The 27014-nt window shown below is 43.3% G+C and overlaps 2 protein-coding genes and 1 long non-coding RNA gene across 16 annotated transcripts in view; 2 read left to right on the top strand and 1 right to left on the bottom strand.

Moving 5' to 3' along the window:
• BEND7 (BEN domain containing 7) overlaps positions 1–2051 on the bottom strand; it is an 87180-nt gene extending 85129 nt beyond the window's left edge. For 6 of the 14 annotated variants that reach the window (XM_063610131.1, XM_063610132.1, XM_063610138.1 and 3 more), the window contains exon 1: positions 1616–2048. In XM_063610131.1, the coding sequence (XP_063466201.1) occupies positions 1616–1676 (61 nt within the window). In that variant the 5' untranslated portion in view covers positions 1677–2048. Of the gene's footprint in view, positions 1–1615 lie in introns of all 14 variants that reach the window. The other 8 variants (XM_063610133.1, XM_063610137.1, XM_063610130.1 and 5 more) reach the window with 3 other exon arrangements.
• The window catches only part of PRPF18 (pre-mRNA processing factor 18), a 132619-nt gene that overhangs the window by 29414 nt on the left and 76191 nt on the right, over positions 1–27014 (top strand). The gene's annotated exons all lie outside the window — the stretch shown is intronic.
• LOC129491898 (uncharacterized) lies at positions 2382–3410 on the top strand. The gene is made up of 2 exons (XR_008660659.2): positions 2382–3010; positions 3167–3410. It is a non-coding gene; the product is annotated as an uncharacterized lncRNA (long non-coding RNA).

Raw genomic sequence — 27014 nt, 5'->3', positions numbered from 1 at the left:
AGAAAGAGAAGAATCAGACCTACAATTAAAAGAAAAAGAAAAAAGGAAAAACTTGCTACGTCAGTCAAAGTTTAAAATACAATATTTTACAAGCTTCTCTATGGAGGCTACTGCACTTTTGCTTCTATTTTTGAAAAGCAAGGTCACTTAGGCATGAAAATAGAGGTTCCTCCTTAACACCTAGTCCCCTTCCTCTGGCCTTAGACCTCACAGGAAAAGTCAACAAAACTACTCTCACTTTTAAGATAAAGCAGTTAAGTTCTCTGAGGTCATCAATAAGAAAGCAGCCTACATTCCTGAATGAATCAGATAGCACCAACAGGGCAATCACCCAGAGACTTTTAAAAGTCCAAGTAACTGAGTAATCAACACGGATGTGGAAAAAAAAATTTACTCAGAAAGTGGGAAGAGCCAAGTATTTTGAATGCGTGAAACTATTTCAGGCCTCTTTCATTAAACAGTATCCAAACTAAATTAGGGAAGGCAGATAAGAATGGATCTTCAAAATGCCTATAATCAAAGCATTTTCAGATGAACCAAATCCACAGCTTAGCTAGCTTAGCTCAGTTTGAAAAATTCGATTACTTGCAATTGTCCACGATTTTTCACTAATTTTCATCAGTTTACACGTGACTTCTGCAGGTTGTTGGAGTTTCTACCCTGATGCCAATGCTAGAGAAAACGACAGAGGAAAAGGGGACAGGCTGTGGTTTGGCTTTGACCTCAACTTGATTAAAAGACGACATTTAAACAGAGCGGGTCTAAACTCAATATGAGGACTTGTGACATTACAATGAAAAAAGTCACCTGCCCCTAATTAAAGATGACAATGCATTTTGAGATATATTTTCACGATGGCTCTTGAGTTATCTTTTTTTTTTTTTAAAAAAAGTCAAATCAGGAAGATAAAGACTTTTAACAAGTAACTGAACACAGACAAGACTGTATTCCACTTTCCCCTCCCTGACAAAATACAAACCCTAGAGTGTGGTGTACACCTGTTAATTCGTCAGGAACTAGATGGATTTCTTTTCTTTCTTTTCTTTTTTTAAAAGGATACTTATCTGACTGCTATGTGATCTAGTCTAAAACACCTTTCCAACCCAAATCAGCTAGCTAGAGATGTTGGATGTCAACAATTCCGCCTTAGGCTTGGACACGGCGTGAGCTTCTTTCTCCTTAAAAAGAACAACAGTCATCCTTTTTCCTCCTTCTCTTGGCGGGGGGAAGGGGGAAGACCCCAGAAAACAAAACCAGCAAATCCCAGGTCCGAGGGTCCACGCTCGGCCTGATGGCCAGGCAGGTCCGCGGCCGCCCCAGCCCAGCCCCGGAGGCGCCCCGAGGAGGGCTCGGGCCCCCCGGTGTCATTGTTTGCTAATTTCCTGAGCTGCCCTCCGACTTGTTTACGTTAAATAACACCCCGGCTCCCCCCGGCACAACTTTCCCCGCCGCCCGGCGTGTGCGGCCGCGGCCCTGCCTGCCAGCCCGGCGGAGGCACCGGGGGACCGGGAAGGACCGGGGGCTCCGGGAGGGCGCGCCCCCCAGCGTGGACCCCCGCGGGCAGCCGAGGGCGCGGCGCCCGCTGCCTGCCCCCGCCGCCCCGGCGGCCGCTTACCTCGGCTCACCAGTTTGAAGCTCTGGGATTTCCTGCTTCTTTTCCTCTCGGAGAACTCCATGGTGCGGGGAAGGCGGCGGCGGGGGCTGAGAAGGAGGCGGCGGCGGCGGCAGCGGCGGCGCGGGCTCGTGTCACCGCCGCGGAGCCGCCGGGACCAAGGTCCGCGCCTGGAGTCGGCGGGGGGAGGCCGCGGGACGGGAGGAACCACCGCGAGCCCGCTCGAGGCTGCAGGCGCGGGGCCCGGCGGCGTGGGCTCCCGGGCGAAGTTGCCCCCGCGCGGCGCCGCCTCCCGGTGCCCTAGGCGCCCCCGCGGCCCCCGCTCATGCCGGCCCGCGGGTTCCAGACACCGCCCGCCGCAGCCCAACTTTCCGTTGGGAGCGGGCCGGGCGGGGGCGCGGCGGCGGCGGCGGCGGCGGCGGCGGCGGCGGCGGGGGGCGGCTCGGGGCGGCCGGCCCGCCTGGGCTCAGCCTGCGGACGCGGCGGCGGCGGCCCCGGAGACGCGGCAGGCGGGCGGGCGGGCGGGCTGCGGGGAGGGCGGCGGCGGGTGCAGAGCCGGCCGGGGCGCTGACCGCCCCCGCGGGAGGAGGGGCGCCGGCGGAGGGGGCGGCGCCGCCGGGACCCCGGGGCCACCTGCTGGCGGAGCCCGGCCGCCGCCATCCCCGGGGGCCGCCGCCGCCGGCCTGGCCGCGCGGCGCCCCGAGGAGGCGCGGAGGCCGCGGCGCAGCGCCCTGGCCCGGGCCCGGCCGGCCTGCCTGCCTGCCCGCCCCCGGGGACGCCGCCGCCCGGGCCTCTGCTCGCAGACCCCGCTCGCTGGCGTCCCTCCGCCGCTTGCTGGGCCGAGCTCCTCGGTGCACCTCGCCGTGGGGGCGCGGACCGCCCCAGCAACCACCTCCCCGCCCTCACATCCCGGGCGCCCAGGGGCCCGACGCGCTGATTTTAAGCAAGTTTTAGGGGGGAAAAACTTACCCATCTGCGCTCTCTCTACAAGGACAGAGAGGAGGTTTTAGAATATTGTGGAGAAGAGTATAGTAGAGAGAGCTCCCATTCCCTAACCCAGGCTGGGTGGACTGTGGGAAGAGCCGAGTCACATTCAAGCAGAGCACTTGGAATAGGGGGCTTTTGTGGCCCTGGGGACTCTCAGGAGGCCATGGTCAAGGCAGGTGCAGGGGACTATGCTTCTCCAGGTCATATGTCGGAATCATGGACCCAAACACAAAGCGCTTACTAGTTTTGTGTAATATTCTTTTCGGAGGAGCAGAGAGCGCGCTCCAGGCACCATTTTTCTCACATCTTTCGAGTGGGCCAGGAAAAGAATTTCACACCACCTGGGAATGGTACGACAGGAACACGATGGGACATGCGTGAAAGTATCTGCCAAACCCAACCAGGAAGCGGGTAAAGAGTCGGGGGATGGGGGCTACCTCTCCAGCACGGGGCAAAGGCCAGTGGCCCCAAAAGAGTAGAGGAAAAAGGGGAGGTTGACAAATGTGATGAGTGTCACGTGGGTCTCACCCAAATGAGGCAGCCGCTGAGGAACCGCTCTTACTTCAGAGACACAGAGTAGGACAACTGCCGAGGAAGGGGGACATTGAGGCAGCTTGCAGAAACACACCTGGAGAAACAGAACCAAAGAGCAGGGTAACCAGCAAACCAGGCAGTGGAGGCAGGGATGGGTACCCATCCCGAAGTCTTGGGTGGTACCAAAGGCAGCACACCCGGAAGGCTGGCGTGGAGGGGAGAGGGAGAACTGTTTCTTCCGTTCAATAAAGCAAATCCTTCAACAAGAGGTTCTTAACCTTTTTGGTCACTGTTTCCTTTGAGATTATGTTCAAAGCTCGAGGGCCTTTTTCCCAGAAAATATGTATGGGGCACATAAAATTTAGTATAGATTTATTGGAGTTCATAGACGCTCCTTGCTGCTCTCAGAAAATTAGTGGTAACAGTGATTAAAGCAACTACCCTATTTGGGTTTCTTCCTTCCCTGGCACCCCTTTCTTTAAAATCAGGCGTAAAAACCTGAAGATGTTTTGGATTTTTTTTTTTTTTTTTTGAGACAGAGTCTCATTCTGTCGCCCAGGATGGAGTGCAGTGGTGCGATCTCATCAGCTTACTGCAACCTCCACCTCCCGGGTTCAAGCGATTCTTCTGCCTCAGCCTCCCAAGTAGCTAGGATTACAGGCATGGGCCACCACGCCTAGCTAATTTTTTGTATTTTTAGTAGAGATGCGGTTTCGCCATGTTGTCCAGGCTGGTTTCAAACTCCTGACCTCAAGTGATCAGCCCGCCTAGGCCTCCCAAAGTGCTGGCATTACAGGCGTGAACCACCACGTCCGGCTGTTTTGGACGTTTTTAAAGAAACAAAGCATACAATTTTGTTCCCCAGGCTGGGATCCATTCTTTCTTTATGTAATGCCTTTTAAAATATTATTCTCAAAGCCGTAAGGCTAAGTTCTACACTGACTGAGGAACTTCCCGGATCGTTCATGCTTTGGAGCATATAATGAGATTTTATTATGCTTGAACTATGATGAACTCAGTGAAGGTGTCATCCCAAGAAGTAAATCCCTGGAGAAGGTATTAACAACTTAGCATTTTCAGTTCAAGTGGGAATGCAAATTCCATTTACTGAAGAGAATATTTTTGATATAGTTAAGAATAAAATATTTGAGTAAGAATATTTTTAAATAGTAGTCATTTCTCCTTGACCCTTTTTAAGCTGGCTTTCCAAAGATGGTCTATGAGTGAGTTGGCCTGCAGAGGACACAGGCTAGGCTTGTCTTATTAACTTTTAGAGAAAATAAATGTCTATTTACTCTGCATTTTATGCAAATCACTATGCTCTTATCTAACAAAAATGTATATATCACATTTAGTATTAAGATTAATAATAATGTTTAATTAAAATGAGATTGCTTGGGGCCAGGTGTGGTGGCTTACACCTGTAATCCCAACATTTTGGGATACAGAAGGATTGCTTAAGGCCGGGAATTCAAGACCAACCCGGATAACATCGTGAGACCCCGTCTCTACCAAAAAATTAAAATATAAAATAAAACATAAAGTGAGGTTGCTTTAAGTAGCAGGTATCCATATAGTAGCTGCTCCTTATCCTTGGGGAATATGTCCAAGACCTTCAGTGGATGTCTGAGCCTGAGGATAGTATTGAACCCCATATATACTATGTTAGTATCAAACCCCATATATACTGTGTTTTTTTTGTTTTATGTTTTCTAATAACCAAGCCAACTACCAAATGACTAACGAGCAGATAGTGCAGACAACGTGAATACGCTAGGTTAAAGAATGATTCCCATTTCGGGCCGGAAGGAGCGGGTTAGCTAAAGGTTTCATCATGCCACTCAAAATGGGGCACAATTTTAAATTGATGAATCGTTTATTTCTGGAAGTTTCCATTCAATATTTGCAGGCCATAGGTGACTGCGGGTAACTGAAATCATGGATAAAGGGGGACTACTGTATTAGCCTGTTCGGGCTATCTTAACAAATACCACATACTGGGTGACTTAACAGCAATTTATTTTCTTACCATTCTAAAGGCTGCAAGTTTCAGATCTAGGTCTGGCAGGGTCAGTTTCTGGTGAGGGCTCTTTTCTTAGCCTGCACACCGCTACCCTTACATGGCATAGGAAGAGGGCGGTCTTTCTCTCCCTCTTCTTATAAGGCCACCAATCTTATCAAATTAGGGCTCCGCCTTTATGATCTCTTTTAACCTTAATTACCTTCTATTAAAGGTTCAATCTCCAGATACAGTGACATTAGGAGTTAGCGATTCAACATACGAGTTTGTGGGGGACACAGATCAGTCTGTAGCCATCTTGTTTTCATTCAAATATAGTGTCTGTATTGGGGGGTCCTGGAAAGTTTTCTAGGGGATCTACTGAAATCGTTTCTTTACCTCATTCTTTCCAATTTTAGTATATGTGCTGCTGAAGCTAGCACTCTGCCTCATTCTTAAAGGCCCCATAAAGTTCCAGAACCACAGGTTTATGTGTTACTGGAGATCAGAGATAATTGGTCAAATATTCAATGACATCACGCAGGGCAAACATTTTATTATATGGCCATGCTTAAACCCACTTGATTATAAAGATTACATGTTGGTTCCAATCTTTGACAAAGCCAGATAATTTGGCCAGAAAACGTGAAGTAACCTTAACCCTAATACTTGAAATGCTTTTCCTGAAAACTGTCCTGAGAGGAATAGCATTATGAAAAGTTTCATCTTTATTTAGAGCTCTGCTGTCGAATAGAAATACAATGCAAGCTATGTATATAATTTAAAATGTCCTATTAGCCACACTGAAAAAAGTAAAAATAAACAGATGAAATTCATTTTAATAATTTATCTTATTTAACTGAATACATTAAAATATTATCATTTTGACACATAATATGAGATATTATTATTGAGATAGTTTATATGCTTTTTGCTATACAAAGTCTTGAAATTGGTATGCATCTTACCCTTAGATTACAAATCAATTCAAACTAGCCAAATTTCAAATTGTCCACAGTCACATGTAGTTAGTAGTGACCATATTGGGCAGCTCAGATTTAGAAGGAATGTATGATTTGAACCATGCTATGTACGTAGATGTAGTATGTCTACAACTTGATTATTGTTTAACTGTTTTATTAAGACACCTCAGAAAGAAGATAAGCAGAATGGGGTTACTGGGCTTCAGGCTTTTTATAATCTTTGATTGGATTTTCTGGAATTGAATATCCTGTCATTAAATAGATTCTGGGAATCCTTCAGGAAGATTTAATATGTATAAATATCCACTTTTCAACATTAGGACAATCACCCATCAGACGGTCATGGAAGGAATAGATGCCCTCCTTTTAGCTGCTGTTTCCCAAGTGTTGCTGGCCTAATGCGGTTTCTACACCCGTTTACTTCATTGGTTTTGGTGATTGTAATTTAAGAGAAAGGAGCCAGTATTTATAAGAGATTTCATAAGTGAAAATGAGAGTTGGAATGTTCCACCAATAATATTACCTTATATTTATATGGGGCTTCTTTTATAGCTCAAGCATATGTATGCATTATCTAACTCTTAATAGCTCTATGAGATTGGTATGTATTAATATTCCAATTTTGCAAAGGAGAAAAATCCATTCTGAAGTCCATTTTTTTTAGTGAAATTAGGATGGTCTGCTGTTTCCTGACTCTTAAATATGATGCATTAACCTTAATTTTTTTTACTTGGTTATTTAAAGTACTTTTTTTTGGTTCTTTTTAAGATCTACCTTGTATATGATAAAGAACACAAACCTTAAGTGGATATCTCAATTAATTTGTTTTACTTATATATACATCCATGTATCCCCCACCCTGATGAAGATTTAGAACTTTTCCAGCACACCAGTAGGCTTCCCTGAGGCCCCTCAAAGTAGATCGCCCCCTAAGGAAACCACACGTGTAAACTTTATCACAATAGCTTGGGTTTGCCGGCTCTTAAACTTCATATAAATGGAGTCATACAGTGTGTACTATTTTTTTGTCTGACTTCTTTTGCTTAATGTTATGCCTGTGAGATTCATTCATGATGTTGGCTATAGCAGTAGTTCATCACTTTTCATTGCTGTACATTATTTCATTATAAGAATGTAGCACAATTTTTAATTTACCGTTGATGGATATTCTTGTACATTTTTGTTCATGTCTTTTGGTGCACATAAGCACACTTTATCTCACATATATCCATGAGTAGGATTGCTGTATTATAGTATATACATTTGTTTAGATCTAGTAGACTACTATTAAAATAGTTTTTCTAAGTAATTCCTTTTTTATTTTTTTGTGACAATCTTGCTCTGTCACCCAGGCTGGAGTGCAGTGGTGCGATCTTGGCTCACTACGGCCTTTGCCTCCTGGGTTCAAGCAACTCTCCTGCCTCAGCCTCCCTAGTAGCTGGGATTACAAGTGCGTGCCACCACGCCCAGCTAATTTTTTGTATTTTTAGTAGATACGGGGTTTTGCTATGTTGGCCAGGCTGTTCTTGAACTCCTGGCCTCAAGTGATGCATCTGCCTCAGCCTCACAAAGTGCTGGGATTACAGGCATGAGCCACTGCACCCAGCCATTTTTCTAAGTAATTCTATCTGTATATACCCCCACCTACAGTGTATGAGAGTCCTAGTTGTTTCATATCTTCACCAACACTTGATATTATCGGTCCTGTTAATTTTAGCCATTGTGAGAGGGTGTAGTGGTATCTTAGCTCACTGGGATTTTAAGCATTCCCCAATTTTCCAATGACATTAAGCACATTTTCTTATGTGTATTGGTCATTTGGACATCCTGTTTTGTAATGAGCACTTTCAATCTTTTGCACATTCAAAAATTTTTGAGTTGTTGGTCTTTTGAAAATTATTAGGTTGGGCTGGGCACGGTGGCTCACACCTGTAATCCCAGCAGTTTAGGAGGCCGAGGCAGGCAGACCACCTGAGGTCAGGAGTTCGAGACCAGCCTGGCCAGCATGGTGAAACCCTGTCTCTACTAAAAATACAAAAATTAGCCAGGTGTGGTGGCAGGCACCTGTAATCCTAGCTACTTGGGAGGCTGAGGCAGGAGAATCACTTGAACCCAGGAGGCAGAGGTTGCAGTGAGCTGAGATCGTGACATTAGAACTCCAGCCTGGGGGACAAGAGGGAGGCTTCATCTAAAAAAAAAAAAAATTATTAGATTGGTGCAAAAGTAGTTGCAGTTTTGCCATTTGAAGTTCTTTTTATATTCTAGATACGTGTTTTGGAGGATATTTGTATTACAAATGTCTTCTCACAATCTGTAGCTCATGCTTTCATCTTAATGTTCTTAATTTTAATGAAGCTAAGTTTACAAATGTTTTTATGTCATGTTAAGAAATTTTCTTCTATCTGTATAAACTTTTCTCTTAAGCTTGAATTTGTCAGTGTATCAGTTTCCTGAGGCTGCTGTAACAAATGACTACAAACTTGGTGGCTTAAAACAATAAAAATTTGCTATTTCACCATTCTAGAGGCCAGAAGTGTGAAATCAGTAGCACTGGGCTGAAATCAAGGCATCCTCCAGGCTAAGGTCCATCCAGAGGCTCTCGAGGAAAGTTGTGCCTTGCATCTTCTTGTTCTTTCCTCTTCCAGCTTCTGCAGGATGCTGGCATTCCTTGGATTATGGCCGCATCACTCCAATCTCTGCATTGCTCTCTCTGTCTTCACATCACCATCTCCTGTTCCTGTATGTGCAAGTCTCCTCCTCATCTCTTATAAGGACACTTATAATGACATTTAGGGCATACTCAGATAATCCGGGATAATCTCCCTTCACAAGATCCTTAACTAATCACACCTGCAAACCACCCCCCCCTCCTTTTTTCTTTTTCCAAATAAGGCAACATTCACAGTTCCAAGGATTAGGATGTAGAGATCTTTCAGAGATTCCTTTTTTCTCCTCCCAGTCAAATTGATTCTGGAGCAACTAAACCCCGAGACAAGACAGTGATATTACAGATGAAACTCTGGCTGGGTTTAGGGAGACTAGCTTACCACTCACCATGCAAGTTTCTATTATTTGTAAGTTTCAGTTTCATTATCTATAGAAAGAATAACATGTGCCTTATCAACTCTGCCAAGTTTTTTTGCAGGTGAAATCTTGCATGTGAAAGTGATTTGAAAAATTCAAATTTAGGGTCATTTGGTATTAGTCCATGCCATACCTGAGATGAAATTGAGCACCTTACCATGATATTGCAATTCTCATTGTTGCAATTGATTGAAACTCCTAGGTAGGTAAATACCTCCGCATCATTAGAAGTACTCAGACTGCAGGCAGTGTTAATCCGAATTTTATCCCAAACATTTGTGACAGCGTAGCATAGGAGTTTATGGCATACACTCTGGAGACTTCCTGGGTTTGAAACCCAGGTTTATTACTTCGTGGTGGTACAACCCTGACCAATTCTGTATCTGATACACCACATTACCCTACTCATACTATATCCAGGGAAAATTTAATGTAAATAATTGTTAACTCTTAGAAGACAGTTAGTTACTAAAAGAGGTAATAGAGGTGTCTAAGGGGTACAGAAGTAGCAGGTGCACAGAAGCAGCCACTGCCTCTTGCTGAGGGAAAGGGGATGCTAAAGGAAGGAGGGAGGAGGAGGGAGGAGGAAGGAGGAGGAAGGAGGAGGAAGGAGGAGGAAGGAGGAGGAAGGAGGAGGGTCCCCCCACCCCCCACCCCCCAGGCAGGGATTCAGTCTTATTTTTTAAGAGCACACAGCCTGCTGCAGGCAAATGACTTTCCAGAAGGCGAGGGCCAGAGCTAGTCTGCAGAAGCAGCTACCTGTAAGAACACAGTGGCCTGAGCATGCGGTTGGAGCTCTGCCAAGGTGGCCCCTGGGCTCCCACAGTGAACAGGAACAATGGAGGACCAGATCCTGCATGGGAAGGGGCTTCCCAGGACTGTGGCCCTGCGGCGTCCCTCTGGTGCCCTCTGTTGACAAGACGTAATGTGCCGCCAGCTCCAGGGTCACAAAGCAGGGTGGCTGTGGAGCGGAGAGGCAAGCCATTGAGGACTGGCAGTTCTGTGTTCTCTTATACCTTATTTTCTTTACCTGGAAACTGGGATACTAATTGTACCTCTCACATATTGTGAAGAGTGAATGAACTGATGCACTTAAGTGCTTACCCCAGGGGCTAGTGTGATCTATGTCAGCTCTTCCAGTTGGCTCTTATTCATTCAAGATACCAGGCCTGTGGGATGAGCTAATATAAAAAGACAAGCAAGACACAGCCTGTGCCCTCATGGAGCCTCATCTCTAGTGCCTTTAAGAAGATTGTCAGATTTTTAGTTATACCTAATGCTAAATGACGAGTTAATGGGTGCAGGAAATCAACATGGCACCTGGATACATATGTAACAAACCTGCACATTGTGCACATGTACCCTAAAACCTAAAGTATAATAACAATTAAAAAAAAAAAAAAAAAGAAGTTTGTCAGATTTGGCCAGACACAGTAGCTCACGTCTGTAATCCCAGCACTTTGGGAGGCCGGGGCGGGTGGATCACTTGAGGTCAGGAGTTAGAGACCAGCCTGGCCAACATGGTGAAACCCTACCTCTGCCAAAATGCAAAAATTAGCCTTGTGTGATGGCTCATGCCTGTAGTCCTAGCTACTCAGGAGGCTGAGTCTGGAGAATCGCTTGAACTCTGGAGGCAGAAGAAGTTGCAGTGAGCCAAAATTGCACCACTGCACTCCAGCCTGGGTGACAGAGCGAGACTCTGTCTCAAAAAAAAAAAAAAAAGATTTGTCAGATTTGAGCTTCTTCCTACTTTATTGATTAGGAATTAATACGATCTCAAAGCTTACCATTAGGAATTTAAAGAACTTCATTCCACAGTATAATAAGTTTTTGTTTTCTTGTCTAGCTCTTTCTAGCAGAGAAGTATGCATATCTTTGATTCCTTAGAGAATCAGTGCCAAGTAAATGAATTCATTCCTTCAACCAATATCTACTGACTACCTAGGATGAGCCAGGCAGGCTTCTAGACTTGGGGGGCTCAGAAGTGAACAATACAAAATACATTTTCTGTCCTCGTGGAGTTTAAATTCTAGGTGGGAAGCCGGGGGGAGATAGACAATAAATAAACTAAAATGTGGGATCAGTGATAAATACTGTGAAGAAAAAACTGGGAACAGAGATGGACTTGATTCTTTCCCAAGCCTCACTGTCCCAGGCATGTGAATCAGAGCGACTCCATCTTGAATGGGAGCTGGGTACAATGAGGCTGAGACCTGCTGGGCTGCATTCCCAGACGGTTAAGGCATTCTAAGTCACAGGATGAGATAGGAGGTCGGCACAAGATACAGGTCACAAAGACCTTGCTGATAAAACAGGTTGCAGTAAAGAAGCTGGCCCAAGATGGCCCCGAGAGTGACCTCTGGTCATCCTCACTGCTACATTTCAGCGCTAGGACAGTTTACAAATGCCATGGCAACATCAGGAAGTTACCTTATATGGTCTATAAAGGGGAGGCATGGCCGGGCATAGTGGCTCACGCCTGTAATCCCAGCACTTTCGGAGGCCAAGGCAGGCGGATCACGATGTCAGGAAATCGAGACTATCCTGGCTAACCCGGTGAAACCCCGTCTCTATTAAAAATACAAAAAAATTAGCTGGGTATGGTGGTGGGTGCCTGTAACCCCAGCTACTCAGGAGGCTGAGGCAGGAGGGAGGCGGAGCTTGCAGTGAGCCCAGATGGCGCCACTGCACTCCAGCCTGGGCGACAGAGCAAGACTCCGTCTCCAAAAAAAAAAAAAAAAAAAAAAGAAAGAAAAAAAAGAAAAAAGGGGGAGGGGCATAAATAATCCACCCCTTGTTTAGCGTATAATTGAGAAATAACAATGAAAATAGGCAACCAGCAGCCCTGGGGCTGCTCTATCTGTGGAGTAGCCATTTTTTTATCCCTTTACTTTCCTAGTAAACTTTCACTTTATGGACTCGCTCTGAATTCTTCCTTGTGTGAGATCCAAGAACCCTCTCTTGGAGTCTGGATACGGACCCCTTTCTCGCAACATCATTACGGAAAAAGAATGTGGGTGGTGGTAGTGGTGGTGGTTGTGGTGGTGGTTGGAGTGTGTGTGTGTGTATTTCAATGCCAGCTCCATGTCTGTAATTCTCTGTCAGTGTGGAAGTCAGAAATTCGCGAATCTCCGGAGAGCCTGTGTTGGGAAGTATTTCCTTTGCACATAGAGATTTTGGTTAAATTTGAGGGAGGTCCTCCTTTTAAAAAATCTTTCCTTCATATTATAAACATGTTCAGTCCTTCAGCACATTCAGATGCATTAGCAAATACCCGGTGGGTGATGAAGTCCTCTCCCAATGGACAACCTTTATTCTCTCCCGACCGCCCAACTAAGGCAATTACATCTGATGTGCTGCTAAACCCACTGCAACCTCCGCCTCCCAGTTCAATCGATTATCCTGCCTCAGCCTCCTGATGAACCCAATCTTTTTCACCTGTGCCGACATCGCCTTCAATCTGAACAGGCCCTCCACGTTACATTCTCTTTTTAACATTCTTCCTTTTTTAAATATGAATATATTTATATCAGAAATGGCCAATCTCCAACCTATGAAGTAAAGGTAGAAGTTTTAGACTAATCACTTTCATTTAGTTCCACCATTCCAAAGACCTTGGAAACAGGTCTGAAAATCATAGGAACCACAAATTTAAAAAGTGTTAGTTTGATATGTCTGAAATTAATGCCTTAATTTATTCACCACAGAATGTCTTCACACATCGCCGTTTTCTGTAATTTATACCATATACTGTCTACTCAAGTTAATGTGTGAAGCACAGTTAAATTATACCTAAAAAGGAATATGAAAATTATCTACAAGGCAGTGACGGGAAGAGGGTCTAACTAGGAGTAATGGGGCAAAATTTAAATGAGACAAATTGTAATATAAGTTTTAGAAAAACTGTCAGGTATTTCAGCCTAACTGGAATAAGCTCCTCAGAGAAAGACTTCAAGACATTTTGAGTACTGAGAATGGAATGGACAGAGCTCTAGAAAATATTTCTGTAGGGAATGTGTAATTGTTCATGTGGCCTCAAAACAAGAGTAGATAATCAAATAACCTTTTTATTTTTATTTTTATTTTTTTGAGATGGAGTCTTGCTCTGTTGCCCAGGCTGGAGTGCGATGGGCGTGATCTCGGCTCACTGCAACCTCTGCCTCCTGGGTTCAAGTGATCCTCCTTCCTCAGCCTCCAGAGTAGCTGAGATTACAGGCATGCACCACCACGCCTGGCTAATTTTGTATTTTTAGTAAAGTCGGGGGTTTCTCCACGTTGGTCAGGCTGGTCTGGAACTCCCAACCTCAGGTGATCCACCCACCTCGGCCTCCCAAAGTACTGGGATTACAGGTTCAAATAAACTTTTATGTGTCTCATATCTTCAATTTTCAATCTTTGGTTAATCATGTCAAGGAAGGTTTGAGATAAAGATCAAATGAACAATTCTAGAGAAAAGACAGGCATATTTTGTCAATATGATTTCATTTGGTTCTTTTTCCTGATGTGTATAGCATGCTGGCACTTTCATTCATTTTCTTATGGCTAATTTAACTCTAGTGGAGGTTGCCAAACTGATAACTCAGGAGACTGAAGTCTATTATACACTTCCCTGACTTTGCACTTCAGTCTCATTCTAAAGGAGTCTGTGTGAGAACTGTCAAGGCAAGAGAATCTCTGTGATTCCATTCTGTTTTATTTTTATTTTTATTTTTTTTTAATTTTTTTTTTTTTTTTTTGAGACGGAGTCTTGCTCTATCACCCAGGCTGGAGTGCAGTGGCGCAATCTCGGCTCACTGCAAGCTCCGCCTCCCGGGTTCACGCCATTCTCCTGCCTCAGCCTCTCCGAGTAGCTGGGACTAGAGGGGCCTGCCACCACACCTGGCTAATTTTTTGTATTTTTAGTAGAGACAGGGTTTCACCGTGGTCTCGATCCCCTGACCTCGTGATCCGCCCGCCTCGGCCTCCCAAAGTGCTGGGATTACAAGCGTGAGCCACCGTGCCTGGCCCGTTCTGTTTTATTTTTGAGAGCAATCATATTATACTAATTAGTATTTTTATTTTTATTTTTTGAGACAGGGTCTTGCTATGTTACCCAGGCTGGGGTGCAGTGGCGTGATTTCGGTTCACTGCAACCTCTGCCTCCCAGGCTCAGGTGATCCTCCTGTCTCAGCTTCCGGAGTAGCTGGGACTACACACGTGCACCACCATGCCTGGCTAATTTTTGTATTTTTAGTAGAGGTGGGGTTTCACCATGTTGGCCAGGCTGGTCTCCAACCCCTGACCTCAAGCTATCTGCCCGGCTCGGCCTCCCAAAGTGCTGGGATTACAGGTGTAAGCCACCACTCCCAGCCACTAATTAGTATTTTTAAATGTTAGCAATTTGGAGATTGCATTCATTAATTCACTCTCAATGCCTACTTACGTCCACAGCACTTTGTTCTAGGTTCCAGCCCCTATAGGAAATGAGGGTATCTAAGAGACTGCTTCGGCATTCAGTGAGTGCACAGGTTAGCAGGCTGTTAAGATGAGAAGGACCTGCTGTGTTTCACATCAGACATCACATCAAAAACACTAAAAGCAACACGGAATGGAATTCAGACAGGTCAGTGTTTGCGGATGGGGAGAGGGGACATGCAGGAAGAGGTTGCCGGGTCGGGTGAGTCTAGGTTTATTTTCCTCGATGACATTTAACAGACTTGCTTTAACTCTGCAGTCATATTTCAGTAGAATAGCATTCTTTTCAAACAGAGAGTTGAAGATGCGAAATAATTTTTGGAATTCTTCAGTGAAAACAAAAGCAGGCTAGTCCCTCTCCTGCTCCTGCCTGAACCTTCACCCTGAAGCCCCACCCTGCCCTACTTCTCTGAACACACCCGAAATGCCTCTTCTTGTTTCTCTGCTCTGATCTCTGAGATGCTCTGAGTTCACTCAGGCTCCATCTCATCATTGACCCAAACTCCCTGTTCGGGGCCCCATACTATTCAGGCAATGGGGAGTGGCTGTGTGCTTCCGTGCACCGTGGTGACTGCTGGTGAGCTGAACAAGCACACTCCTTAGTCTGGACTGACTGCGGGGACCAGTCTCTCATTCTCACTATGTTGCCCAAGCTGGAGTTCAGTGGTGCCATCTCAGCTCACTGCAGCCTCCACCTCCTGGGTTCAAGTGATTCTCCTGCCTTAGCCTCTGGAATAGCTGGGACTGCAGGCACGCACCACCACACCCAGCTAATTTTTGTATTTTTAGTAGAGATGGGGTTTCGCCATGTTGGCCAGGCTGGTGTTGAACTCCTGACCTCAAGTGATCCACCCACCTCAGCCTCCCAAAGTGCTGGGATTACAGGTGTGAACCACCATGCCCGGCGAATGTTTTAAAATTGGAAGGAAATCTACATTGCCAAATTGAGAAAACTTAAGGACCAAAGATACAACAATAAAACGAACTGCATTGACTAGGAAAATTTAGAGAGTGATAGTGGTAGGCATCACAAAAGTGCTCAAAAGCTCATGATTTTTTTTCCTGAAAAATCTAACACAGACTGTGTAGAAAAGTGAATATTCAAAGTGATAAATACAGTCTAATGTGGCTAACTCACTTTCTTATCTTCAATCCTGATTGCTCTTAGAAAAAAAAGAAAAAAGTACTCTCACCCCAATTCTTAGCAGATATTGAAACTACAGCAGTGTAACTTCATATGAGTAAATAATTATTTAAAAGCTAAATGGGGCTGAGCAGGGTGGCTCACTCCTTTAATCCCAACACTTTCGGATGCCCAGGCGGGCGGATCATCTGAAGTCAGGAGTTTGAGACCAGCCTGGTCAACATGGTGAAATCTTGTCTCTACTAAAAATACAAAAATTAGCCAGGCATGGTGGCACGTGCCTGTAATACCAGCTATTCAGGAGGCTAAGGCAGGAGAATTGCTTTAACATGGGAGGTGGAGGTTGCAGCAAGCCGAGACCATGCCACTGTACTCCAGCCTGGGCAACAGAGCGAGACCTCGTTTCAAAAAATAATTAATAAAATAAAACATTCCTGCAAGTATTTTGCTTTGAAATTCCCAACGCCTTTTCCAGAAAATAAGAAGAGACTTTGAACTCATCTATATGAGTAATGCTGACAAGTAAATTTTCACAGGGCTCCAACCTCATCTACTCTTTAAGGACAAGCTGACTTGATCTCTGTCTATAGTACACCAATAAAACACTTTCAGCTACCTAAGCATCTTCATGCTTCAGACTGCCTCTGTCTGACCTGCTGTACTTAGAGGCTGACTTTTAAGTATTCTGATGTTTTAGGTATATTTTTGTGGGCAACTGAAGAGGCACTGTGTACCTGAGAATTCTCATTTTTAAGCATTAAGTATTCCTGGTTGATATTCTCTCACCAAAGGTCATAAATTAGGGTTACCAGATCTAGGGAGGGAATCAAACAGGAACACCCAGTTAAATTTGAATTCCACACAATGAATACTTTTTTAAAAAGTATGAGTATGTCCCATGCAACATTTGGTTCATGCTTTATACTAATAAATTATGCATTCAAATTGAACTAGGTGTCTTGTATTTTATTTGGCAACCCTATCGTAAATGGGAAGTTCTACTCCTGCAACTTGCTCACCCTTCATTTTCCAGAACTTCACCCAGGGCTCAGAGTTCAGAGTGGAGTGGGGTTGGGGAATAGAAGAAAGGATACTTGACACTCATTGCCAGGTCCTTGGCAATTTCCAGGCCTATGAAATTGGTGCTGAGATGTCAGGTCCAACGAGGGGGACCCCAGGAATAAGGTAGCCTCAGTGATGAGCCAGCTCTCAATTGGATGAGATACCCATCCATTTAAATCAATACCAATTTATCCAAATCTGCAGCAATATATATCAGTGAATAGCTGGTCCCTGAACTGCTCATCTGGAGTCAGGCCATGGTATATATATATTTTTTTCTTGCTCCGTTGCCCAGGCTGGAGTGCAGTGCTGCCATTTCGGCTCACTGCAATCTCCGCCTCCCGGGTTCAAATGATTCTCCTACCTCAGCCTCCTGAGTAAATGGCATTACAAGTGCATACCACCACGCCCAGCTAATTTTTATATTTTTAGTAGAGACAGAGTTTCACCATGTTGGCAAGGCTGGTCTTGAACTCCTGATGGCAAGTGATCTGCCTGCCTCAGCCTCGCAAAGTGCTGGAATTATAGGCGTGAGCCACCACACTGGGCCTAGACCATGGTATATTTTATGATACCCTAACTATAGAGATATAGATGAGGTTACCCATATTACTACTACTATTTAGGGAAATAGAATTCCATGTGTAAGATGTTGTTATGACAACATATACATATGTATATGTATATGCGCCTAAGGATTCCAGGTTCTCCCACTCGTTGCCTTGAAAAAGAGAATTCTGTTGTCACCCATGCTGTGTTCCTGGGCCCAGAATTGTACAGGACTGGGTTAATGAGAGAAAGAGGGAATTAAATGAAGTCAAGGCCAGCTGAGTTGATAGAGAAACGGCAGCAAGTTAGTCATCCAGGAGAAAGAACAGATTCAGAAGATGAGATGGGTAGGACAGAAAGAAGGACACAGTGGGGCGTATGTGGGAAGGGGCGTGGGAGGGAGAGGGGTAGAGAGAGGGATTATGGAAGAAAAGGTAGAGAAAGAAGGGGATGTCCTGCTGGGCTCTGTGCCACATCAGAGAGAAGGCAAAGGTGAAATCAGCTTTTCAAGAACTTCTGCTGTGAGTTGGAAGATTCATCCCCCTTTTGACATTCTTTTGAGAGATGGTGTTTATATTTATTTCAATAACTTTTTTTCTTTTTGCTATCACATTGATGTTTCCTGTGAATGTGAATGATGCTGAGCTGCTCTTACATGCGACCCCTTCCAGCCCTTGACTTAAAGTGAGGAAGGAGGAAAACAGGGCAGCAAGGATTTATTAAAGTCGAACCAAACCAATGTTGGGCAGCAAAACTGTAAAAGTAGTGCCTTATTTATTTCATCATTCAAACATTCCCGAGGAAGAGCTAGAGTAGGTGATATGGCTTGGCTATGTCCCCCACCCAAATCTCGTCTTGAATTGTAATATCCCCATGTGTCAAGGGCAAGGCCAGGTGGAGATAATTGAATCATGGGGGCGGTTTCCCCCAGACTGTTCTGGTGATAGTGAATAAGTCTCAGGAGATCCAGTGGTTTTATAAATGGGAGTTCCCCTGCACATGCTGTCTTGCCTGCTGCCATGTAAGACATGCCTTTGCTTCTCTTTTGCCTTGCACCGTGACTATGAAGCCTCCCCAGCCATGTGGAACTGTGAGTCCATTAAACCTCTTTCCTTTATAAATTCCCCAGTCTCAGATATGTCTTTATTAGCAGCATGAGAATGGACTAATACAGTAGGTATTGCCAACAGGAAAATTAACAAAGAAATTGATGTTATCTATTCATGCCTTTATGATGTTATGGACTTTCTCTTTATCTCTTTTATTCCCTTTCTCTTCATAAAGTTAAGTATGTGTGTGATATGATATGTGATCATTAGATGAATAAACTTATATTTTTGTCATGCAATGTAGAATTTACACTCCAAATTAGTGGGGTTTTTGTATCTTCTAAAGGTGTCACCATGGATGCTGAAGTCTTTGCATCAACACCTCATTGCATTACATGGCATTTGAGCACTGCATTGTTCAAAAACAATGCAATCTCCTGTTTTGGAATCACCTTCAGAGTTTATGTCAAATTATTTTTATTAGTCTCAGTAATGGAAAAACATTCGTCCTTAATGATGCTTTTGATTTTTGGAAACAGCCAAAGATAATTTGGAACATAGTTTGATAGACAAAATACACGATCATAATAGATATTTTAGTATAAAAACAAAATAAGAAAGCTAATGAAACTTTTTTGTGGTTTATAAACTGAAAATAATTATAAAAATAAGACATTCCAAGTTATTTTTGGGCAATGGACTGAGTTGAATAAAAGTATAGACTCTTAAATAATTATTTTGAAATAGCCACTTAGTTGGAACTGTGTTTTTTCTTTGGTTTATTCTTTCATTAGTTCAACAAACATGCCTTGAGGACCTACTAACTCTTAGACATTGGCTCTGAGAATACCAAGATAAAAAGACTTAGTTCTTGCCCTCAGAGAACTTCTAATTCCACTGAAAATAGATATACAAATGCATGATTATAGTGTACACGTCTTATCTGAAAACCTTTGGTAGGTTTTGGAATCTAGAATCGTTCACATCTTAAGGTAAGATGATGGTATTCTCGTTACTATGACTGCATAACAACTACCCCCAAACTTAGTGGGTTTTAATAAAACAACAAAAACATTCACTTTTCTCATGAATCTGCATTTTGGGCAGGTCTTGGTTGTACGAGCTTTTCTTTGCTCCATTTGGCCAACAGGTGGGATGCTTGCATGCCCAGGGCAGGGGTCACATTAAGGTTTATTTGCTGGCATGTCCAGTGGTTGGTGTTGGCTGGTGGTTGATACCTTAGTGGAGACTGTGGGTCAGAACACCTCCATGTGAACTCACCATGTGGCCTGGGATATGGTGACTGGGTTCCAAGGGCAGGAAGTTCAAGAGAAAAAGGAAGACAGGCAGAAGCCATATGACCTTTGAAGACCTGGCGTTGAAAGTCAAGCAGTGTCTATTCCACTGCTTTTTATTCAACAAGACAGGCATAAAATCCCAGTTTCAAGGGGAAGAAGAAACAGGCCTCATCTCTTGATGAGAAGTGGACGTTTTGGAAGAATTTGTGGGATGAGTAGTATTGCAGTGGCCATTTTTGGAGTGGGGCCACAGATACACAAACTCTACATGTACAAGTGTGTGCATCTATAGCCCCAGTCCAAAAATGAGCTACATAATACCATCTGTGGGGCCCAAGGCTCCACCCTGTAATGGAACCCATTAATATATCTGCAACAAAATTAACCAATATTCACTCGAAGTAGGATCCATTGAGATTATAAATATACATATAAATAGTTCAATTCAGGTTTTGCCAGCAAGTGAGTTACTCAAAAAATATTTTAGTATTCCCTGGGAAGAGCTAAAAGAGCAATTCCCAACAGCAACATTAAAAAATAAATTGACGTTATCTATTCATGCCTTGATGACATTATGGATTTTCTCTTTATCTCCTTTCCTCCCCTTCTCTTCATAAAGTTAAACATGTGTGTGATATGATGTGTGGTCATGAGATGAATAAACATATTTTTGTCATGCAAAGATACCCCGAGATTTTCTGGATTTCAGAATTTCTCATAAGTGATTTTTGAACTGTTATATAATCTATGCTGATGAAGGCTGTAGGTATCCACAATGTGTCTGGAAGAAGAGACTGTAGAAGGACTGGGGAGTAAGAAAACTTCAAAAAAGAGGTAGAAGGGATTAGGAAGGAGGTTCCACCCCAGAGAAACAGTATGTGCAAAGGAATGGAGGTCTGAGAGGGCACGCAGTGTCTAGAGAAAAGCAAGATTTTTGGAATGGCTGGAATAATACTCAAGAGAATGTCAGGGGTCAAATCAGGAAGGGTCTTGGATGCCATATTAAGGACTTTAGAATTCATCCTATAGAGGTAAAATTAGAGTTCCATTTGGGATTTTAAGCACAATAAGGATGTGATCATATTTGTCCTTCAGAGCGATTATTTTGGTGGCAGATAGATAGTGGACTAAGGGGAATGAGAATGGGATTCACTCAGGAAGCTCTTTAGTAGGCAGCTAGAATGGATGATCACCAGAATTAGAGCTACCATTTTCTTTTACATTGTAGGTCAGAGTGAATTAAAAAAAAAGCATGATGTGTCAGGCGCGGTGGCTCACGCCTGTAATCTTAGCACTTTGGGAGGCCAAGGTGGGTGGATCACAAGGTCAGGAGTTCGAGACCAGCCTGGCCAATATGGTGAAACCCCATCTGTACTAAAAATACAAAAATTAGCAGGGCATGGTGGCATGCGCCTGTAATCCCAGCTACTCGGAAGGTTGAGCCAGGAGAATGGCGTGAGCCCAGGAGGCGGAGGTTGCAGTGAGCTGAGATCTTGCCACTGCACTCCAGTCTGGGTGTCAGAGCAAGACTCCCTCTCAAAAAACAAAAAACAAAAAACAAAACAAAACAAAAAGCATGATGTGAAGGCAAGTTGTCAACTTGTCTCTTCTTTGATTTTTTAATCCATGTGGTACATCTTCTTTATAATGTAAAAATAGCACAAGGCATAGAATAACAAAGTACCCTGTACCACACCTCCTCACTCCTATTCTGGTTTTCTGAAGGCTACCAGTTTCACCCCTTTAAACCATTCCTTCTGGGATTTACCCCCTTGATCAAAATGAGCCATGTCTGTTACATGTAACAGAAAAAATAACTGAAAATGACTTAAATAATATTTATTCTCACACAACAAGAAATCCAGGTTGGATAGGTTTTAGACACTGTGTTTGCCTCCATCTCAGCTAGCTCCTTTCATCATCACAAGATTCATGCTTTTATTCCAAGAGTCATGCAAAAATAAACAACAACGAATTCAGTGGAAGAAGAAGAGGGACTGTTCTTGTGAGTCTGTTTGTGTTGTTCAGTTTATTAGCAGCTAAGTCTTTCCCGGAATCTCTCCACCTCCCTTCCCCTCGTGTTCCTTTGGCTAATTTGGGTCCTATGCCCTGTGTTGGATCATCTGTTCTCAATTCAATATCGACACTACCCCTTCTAAGGTCTCCTCTGCTTTGAAGAAGAGAAGCCTGGAACTATGTTTGCCAGAATCCCCTTTGTCATATGGTTCCAGGGTGGAATGTAACAATGAGAGGCCGGGCGCGGTGGCTCACGCTTGTAATCCCAGCACTTTGGGAGGCCGAGGCGGGCGGATCACGAGGTCAGGAGATCGAGACCACGGTGAAACCCCGTCTCTACTAAAAATACAAAAAATTAGCCGGGCGTGGTGGCGGGCGCCTGTAGTCCCAGCACTCGGAGAGGCTGAGGCAGGAGAATGGCGTGAACCCGGGAGGCGGAGCTTGCAGTGAGCCGAGATTGCGCCACTGCACTCCAGCCTGGGCGACAGAGCAAGACTCCGTCTCAAAAAAAAAAAAAAAAAAAAAAAAACAAACAAACAAAAACAAACAAACAAACAAACAACGAGAGGCACCCTTGAGCCATAGTGATGAAGAGATCATTCTCTAGAATCAGTTGCGGTCAGAAGTATGAATGGGTGTGATATTACTAAAAACGTCAAGGTGAGTTTTAAGAACCACTTGCTTTGAGTGCTTCAGGTTGAGAAAGTCAGTGGTAGTGTATTAGTCCATTCTTGCTATAAAGAACTACCTGTGACTGGGTAACTTATTAAAAAAAAAAAAAAAAGAGGTTTAATTGGCTCAGAGTTCCACAGGCTGTACAGGAAGCTGGGCTGGGGAGGCCTCAGGAAACTTAGAATCATGGTGGAAGGGAAACAGGCACATCTTACTTACATGGCTGGGACAGGAGGAAGAGAGCAACGGGAAAGTGCAACACCCTTTTTTTTTTTTGAGACAGAGTCTCGCTGTTGCCCAGGCTGGAGTGCAATGGCGCGATCTCGGCTCACTGCAGGCTCCGCCCCCTGGGGTTCATGCCATTCTCCTGCCTCAGCCTCCCGAGTAGCTGGGACTACAGGCGCCCGCCATCTCGCCTGGCTAATTTTTTGTATTTTTAGTAGAGACGGGGTTTCACTGTGTTAGCCAGGATGGTCTTGATCTCCTGACCGCGTGATCCGCCCACCTCAGCCTCCCAAAGTGCTGGGATTACAAGCGTGAGCCACCGTGCCCTGCCCACACTTTTAAACAACCAGATCTCGTGAGAACTCACTATCATGAGAACAGCAAGGGAAATGTCTGCCCCCAGGATCAAATTACCTCCCACCAGGCCCATTCTCCAACATGGGGATTACAATTCGACATGAAATTTGGGTGGGGATGCAAATCCAAACCATATCAGGTAGCTTCTGTTACCAATGCTCCCTTAGGTTTTTTTTTGGGGGGGCCCTGGGGTGTAAACCACAAATTCCCTATACCAAAACCCTTAATATCTAGGCTACACAGAGTAGCTTCTGGTTTCCTGATTAATATATGAACCTTCCTAAACATGACTGAGGCAAGGGCAATAAATTATAACAACTGACAGCCTAATCACGACCTACCCCCAAAGATATGTGGGAAGATTAACATTTGAAGAAAAACTTTTGTTCTAACACAAAGAAAAATTGGGTGGGGGTAGGGGACATGATTCCAGTATGGAGCAAAATATAATATCAGGAAATTTGGCTTCTGGTAATAATTATGTAACTTGGTGGGACTAACCTTCCCACAGATGACAATGATAACCTCTGGACGAAAGTATTAAAAATCACCTATCGGAACATACCAGACAGAGACTGAAAGCAGGCAAAACTTGGAGAAAAGTCTACCCTTAAAAGGTTGGAACTATACCAATGTGATTTTTGAGTTTGTAGTGTTTGCCCTAAAATGTTCACTAATCGAGTCGGTGGCTCAGGATGAAGAAAGTTGCAGCCTTACTGGACTGTGGTGTCAGAGTACAGTGTTCAGGATTGAAAAGCAGTTAGGAAGCTGGGGATAAGACTAGAAGGGAGGGCTTCATAGAGGCAACAAGCCCCAAACTCTGCATATACATTGCTCAAATTCTTGTCTGAAAACTGAAATATGCACATTAAAATTAATTCTCTACTAGAACAGAAATCAACACTCTTCTTAGCAATGTAACAGAATCCAGAGACTCCACAATGTATCATTCTGTATGTCTGGTATAAGTTAAGAAATGACTAAACACATAAGAAACAAGAAAATATGATATATGATACATATGCAAAAGAAGAAAAAAAAAACCCCAGTCAGTGAGAACCAAACCTTAGGTGGTACTTAGCAGACAAGAATTTTAAGGCAGCTATTATAAGACTGTTCAAGGACTTACAGGAAAATACATACAATGAATGAACAGATGGAGAATCTTAGCAGCAAAATGGAAACAATGAAAAGATCCAAACAAAATTTTAGATGAAAAATATAGTAAATAAAATGAAAAATTTACTGGATATATTTAATGGCAGATTGGAGGTGGCACAAGAGTCAGTGAATCTGAAAATAATGAATGGAAATTATCCAAATTCAAGAAAAGAGGAGGAAAAGATAGAAGACATGTGAATAGATACTCGGGGAACTGTAATATAATACCAAGCAGTCGAACACATGAAATTGGACTTCCAGAATTAGAGAACAGGGAGAGAAGAGGGAAGAAAAAAAATTTGAAGAAATAGTGGCCAACGCCTCCCAGATTTAGTAAAAACATAAACTTATGGATCCAAAAGGTTAGTTAACCACAGCAGAAGAAATGCAAGGAAAACTACACTAAGGATGTGGCAGCCTGCTGAATTCCTAAGATAAAAAGAAAGGAGCCAAGAAAAAAAAACAAAACATCTCTATACACTACATAAACAGAAACAATAACACAAACGACGGCCAACTTCTCATCAGAAACAATGGGGCCAGAAGACTGTGATGCACACCCAGGAAACCTTCAGTGACAAACTTGTTGCCCCAGCTGTGAAGAGTGCTGTTAGTAGATAACTTTCATTTGTCTGCTTCTTTAGGAATTGCCTCAGCTGTCAAGAATTGCCTCAGTCTAGGTCATACCCCTTCCTGAGGTGCCTACTCAGGGATCAGTCAACTGGGCCTGACCATCTTGGTCCAAGGCAAGACGTATCTGAAGGGCTGTTCTTGCTCCAGATCTTCCTGCGTGGTCAGCTGAGACTATTATAGGACACACATCACAGATGAACTTTTCCTTCTGACCACTCTTACTTTCTTCTTTTTCCCATAGGTTTTGATGCCAAGGATATTCCTTAGTAAACATCTATTGGATAAACTCCATCTTGGAGTCTGTATCCCAGGGAACCGAACCCATGACAACAATTGTATGACATCTTTAAGTACTAAAACCTAAATGCCAACCGAGAATTCTGTATGCAGCAAGATTATCTTGCAAAAAGGAAAGCAAAATGTAGATATTTTCCGATAAAAGCTGAGAACATGTGTCACCAGCAGACTTGTGCTATAGGAAATGCTAAAGGGAATTTTTCAAGCTGGAAGGGAACGACACTAGATGGTAACTTGGATCCAATGAAAATAATAAGGACACAGGAAATGTTAAATATTTGGATAAATATAAGAGGATATATATTTTGGTTTTCTGAATTACTTTAAAAAATCATGGGATTTTAATGGAAAATAATACTGTATTATGGGGTTTATAACATAAGTAGATGTACTGTGACAAAAATCTCACAAAGTTTGAGGGAGTGGTAAATAAAACTAGAGTATTATAAGGTTCCTATATTTTATGTGAAGTAGTATAGTATAAACCCTTAGCAGACTGTGACAAATTAGAGATGTATATTGAAATCCTTAAAACAACTTCTAAAAAATGTAAAAGACATAGCAAAAAAGTCAACAGAAAAATAAAAATGGAATACTACAAAATATTTGAAAAATCCAAAAGAAGGGAAGAAAGAAGAGAGCAACAAAAACTGGAAAAATAGAAGGCAAATAGCAAAATGTACACTAAATCCAACCCTATAAAGAATTACATTAAATGTACATAGATGAAAAAACTCCAGTTAAAAGGCAGAAATTACCAGACCAGCGGAAAAAGTATGACTTAACTCTGTCTACAAGAGGCACACTTTCACACTTTCTAAGTACAGAGACACCAATAGGTTGAAAGTCAGAGGATGGGCCAGGCACAGTGCCTCATGCCTATAATCCCAGCACTTTGGGAGGCCAAGGCACGTGGATCACCTGAGGTCAGGAGTTCGAGACCAGCCTGGCCAACATGGAGAAACCCCGTCTCTACTAAAAATACAAATATTAGCTGGGCGTGGTGGCATGCGCCTGTAGTCTCAGCTACTAGGGAAGCTGAGGTAGGAGAATCGCTTGAACCCAGGAGGTGGAGGTTGCAGTGAGCCGAGATCGTGCTGCTGTGCTCCAGCCTGGGTAACAGAGTGAGACTCCTTCTCAAAAAAATAAATACATAAATTAATTAATTAAAAAAAAGAAAGTCAAAGGATGGAAAAAGATATACCGTGAAATCAATCAGCACAAAAAATCTGGAGTGGCTGTATTTATATCAAACAGAATAAAATTCAATAAAAGGAGCATTAGCAGAGAAGAAAAGAGACATTTTATAACGACAAGAGTGTAAATACATCAGGAGGACCAAACAATTATGAATGACTATGTGCTAAATAACCAAGCTTCAGAATACATGAAATACAAACTGTCAGGATTACAGCAATAAAAAAATAGACAAATCCACAATCATTGCTGGATATTTTAACATATCTCTCTCAGTAATTGATAGAACTAGGAGACGAAATCCATAAGGCTATAGAAGATCCAAACCATATCATTAATCACTTTGACCTAAATGACACCTTTGGAACACTATGCCCAAGTGGAAAATTCACATTCCTTCCAAGTGCAAATAGAATGTTCACTTTGATGGACTAAATGCTGGGTCATCAAACAAGTCTCAATAAATGGTTGATAAAGATTGGATTCTGAAAGAGTATGTTTTCTGACCACAATGGAATTCAATTAGAAATCAGTAACAGTAAGATAGCTAGGAAATTCCCAAATATTTGAAAATTAAGCAACACGCTTTTAAGTAACACATGAGACAAAAAATAAATCATAAGGGAAATGAGAAAATATTACAAAGTTGATGAAAATACCACATAAAAAATTTGTGGGTTGTATTTACATCTTTAAATGCT

Source organism: Symphalangus syndactylus, chromosome 10 (genome assembly GCF_028878055.3).
Source record: "Symphalangus syndactylus isolate Jambi chromosome 10, NHGRI_mSymSyn1-v2.1_pri, whole genome shotgun sequence".
NCBI classification, from domain to species: Eukaryota; Metazoa; Chordata; class Mammalia; order Primates; family Hylobatidae; genus Symphalangus; species Symphalangus syndactylus.
The sequence above is the reverse complement of the archived record's forward strand: the minus strand, read 5'-3'. Positions and strand labels throughout refer to the sequence as shown.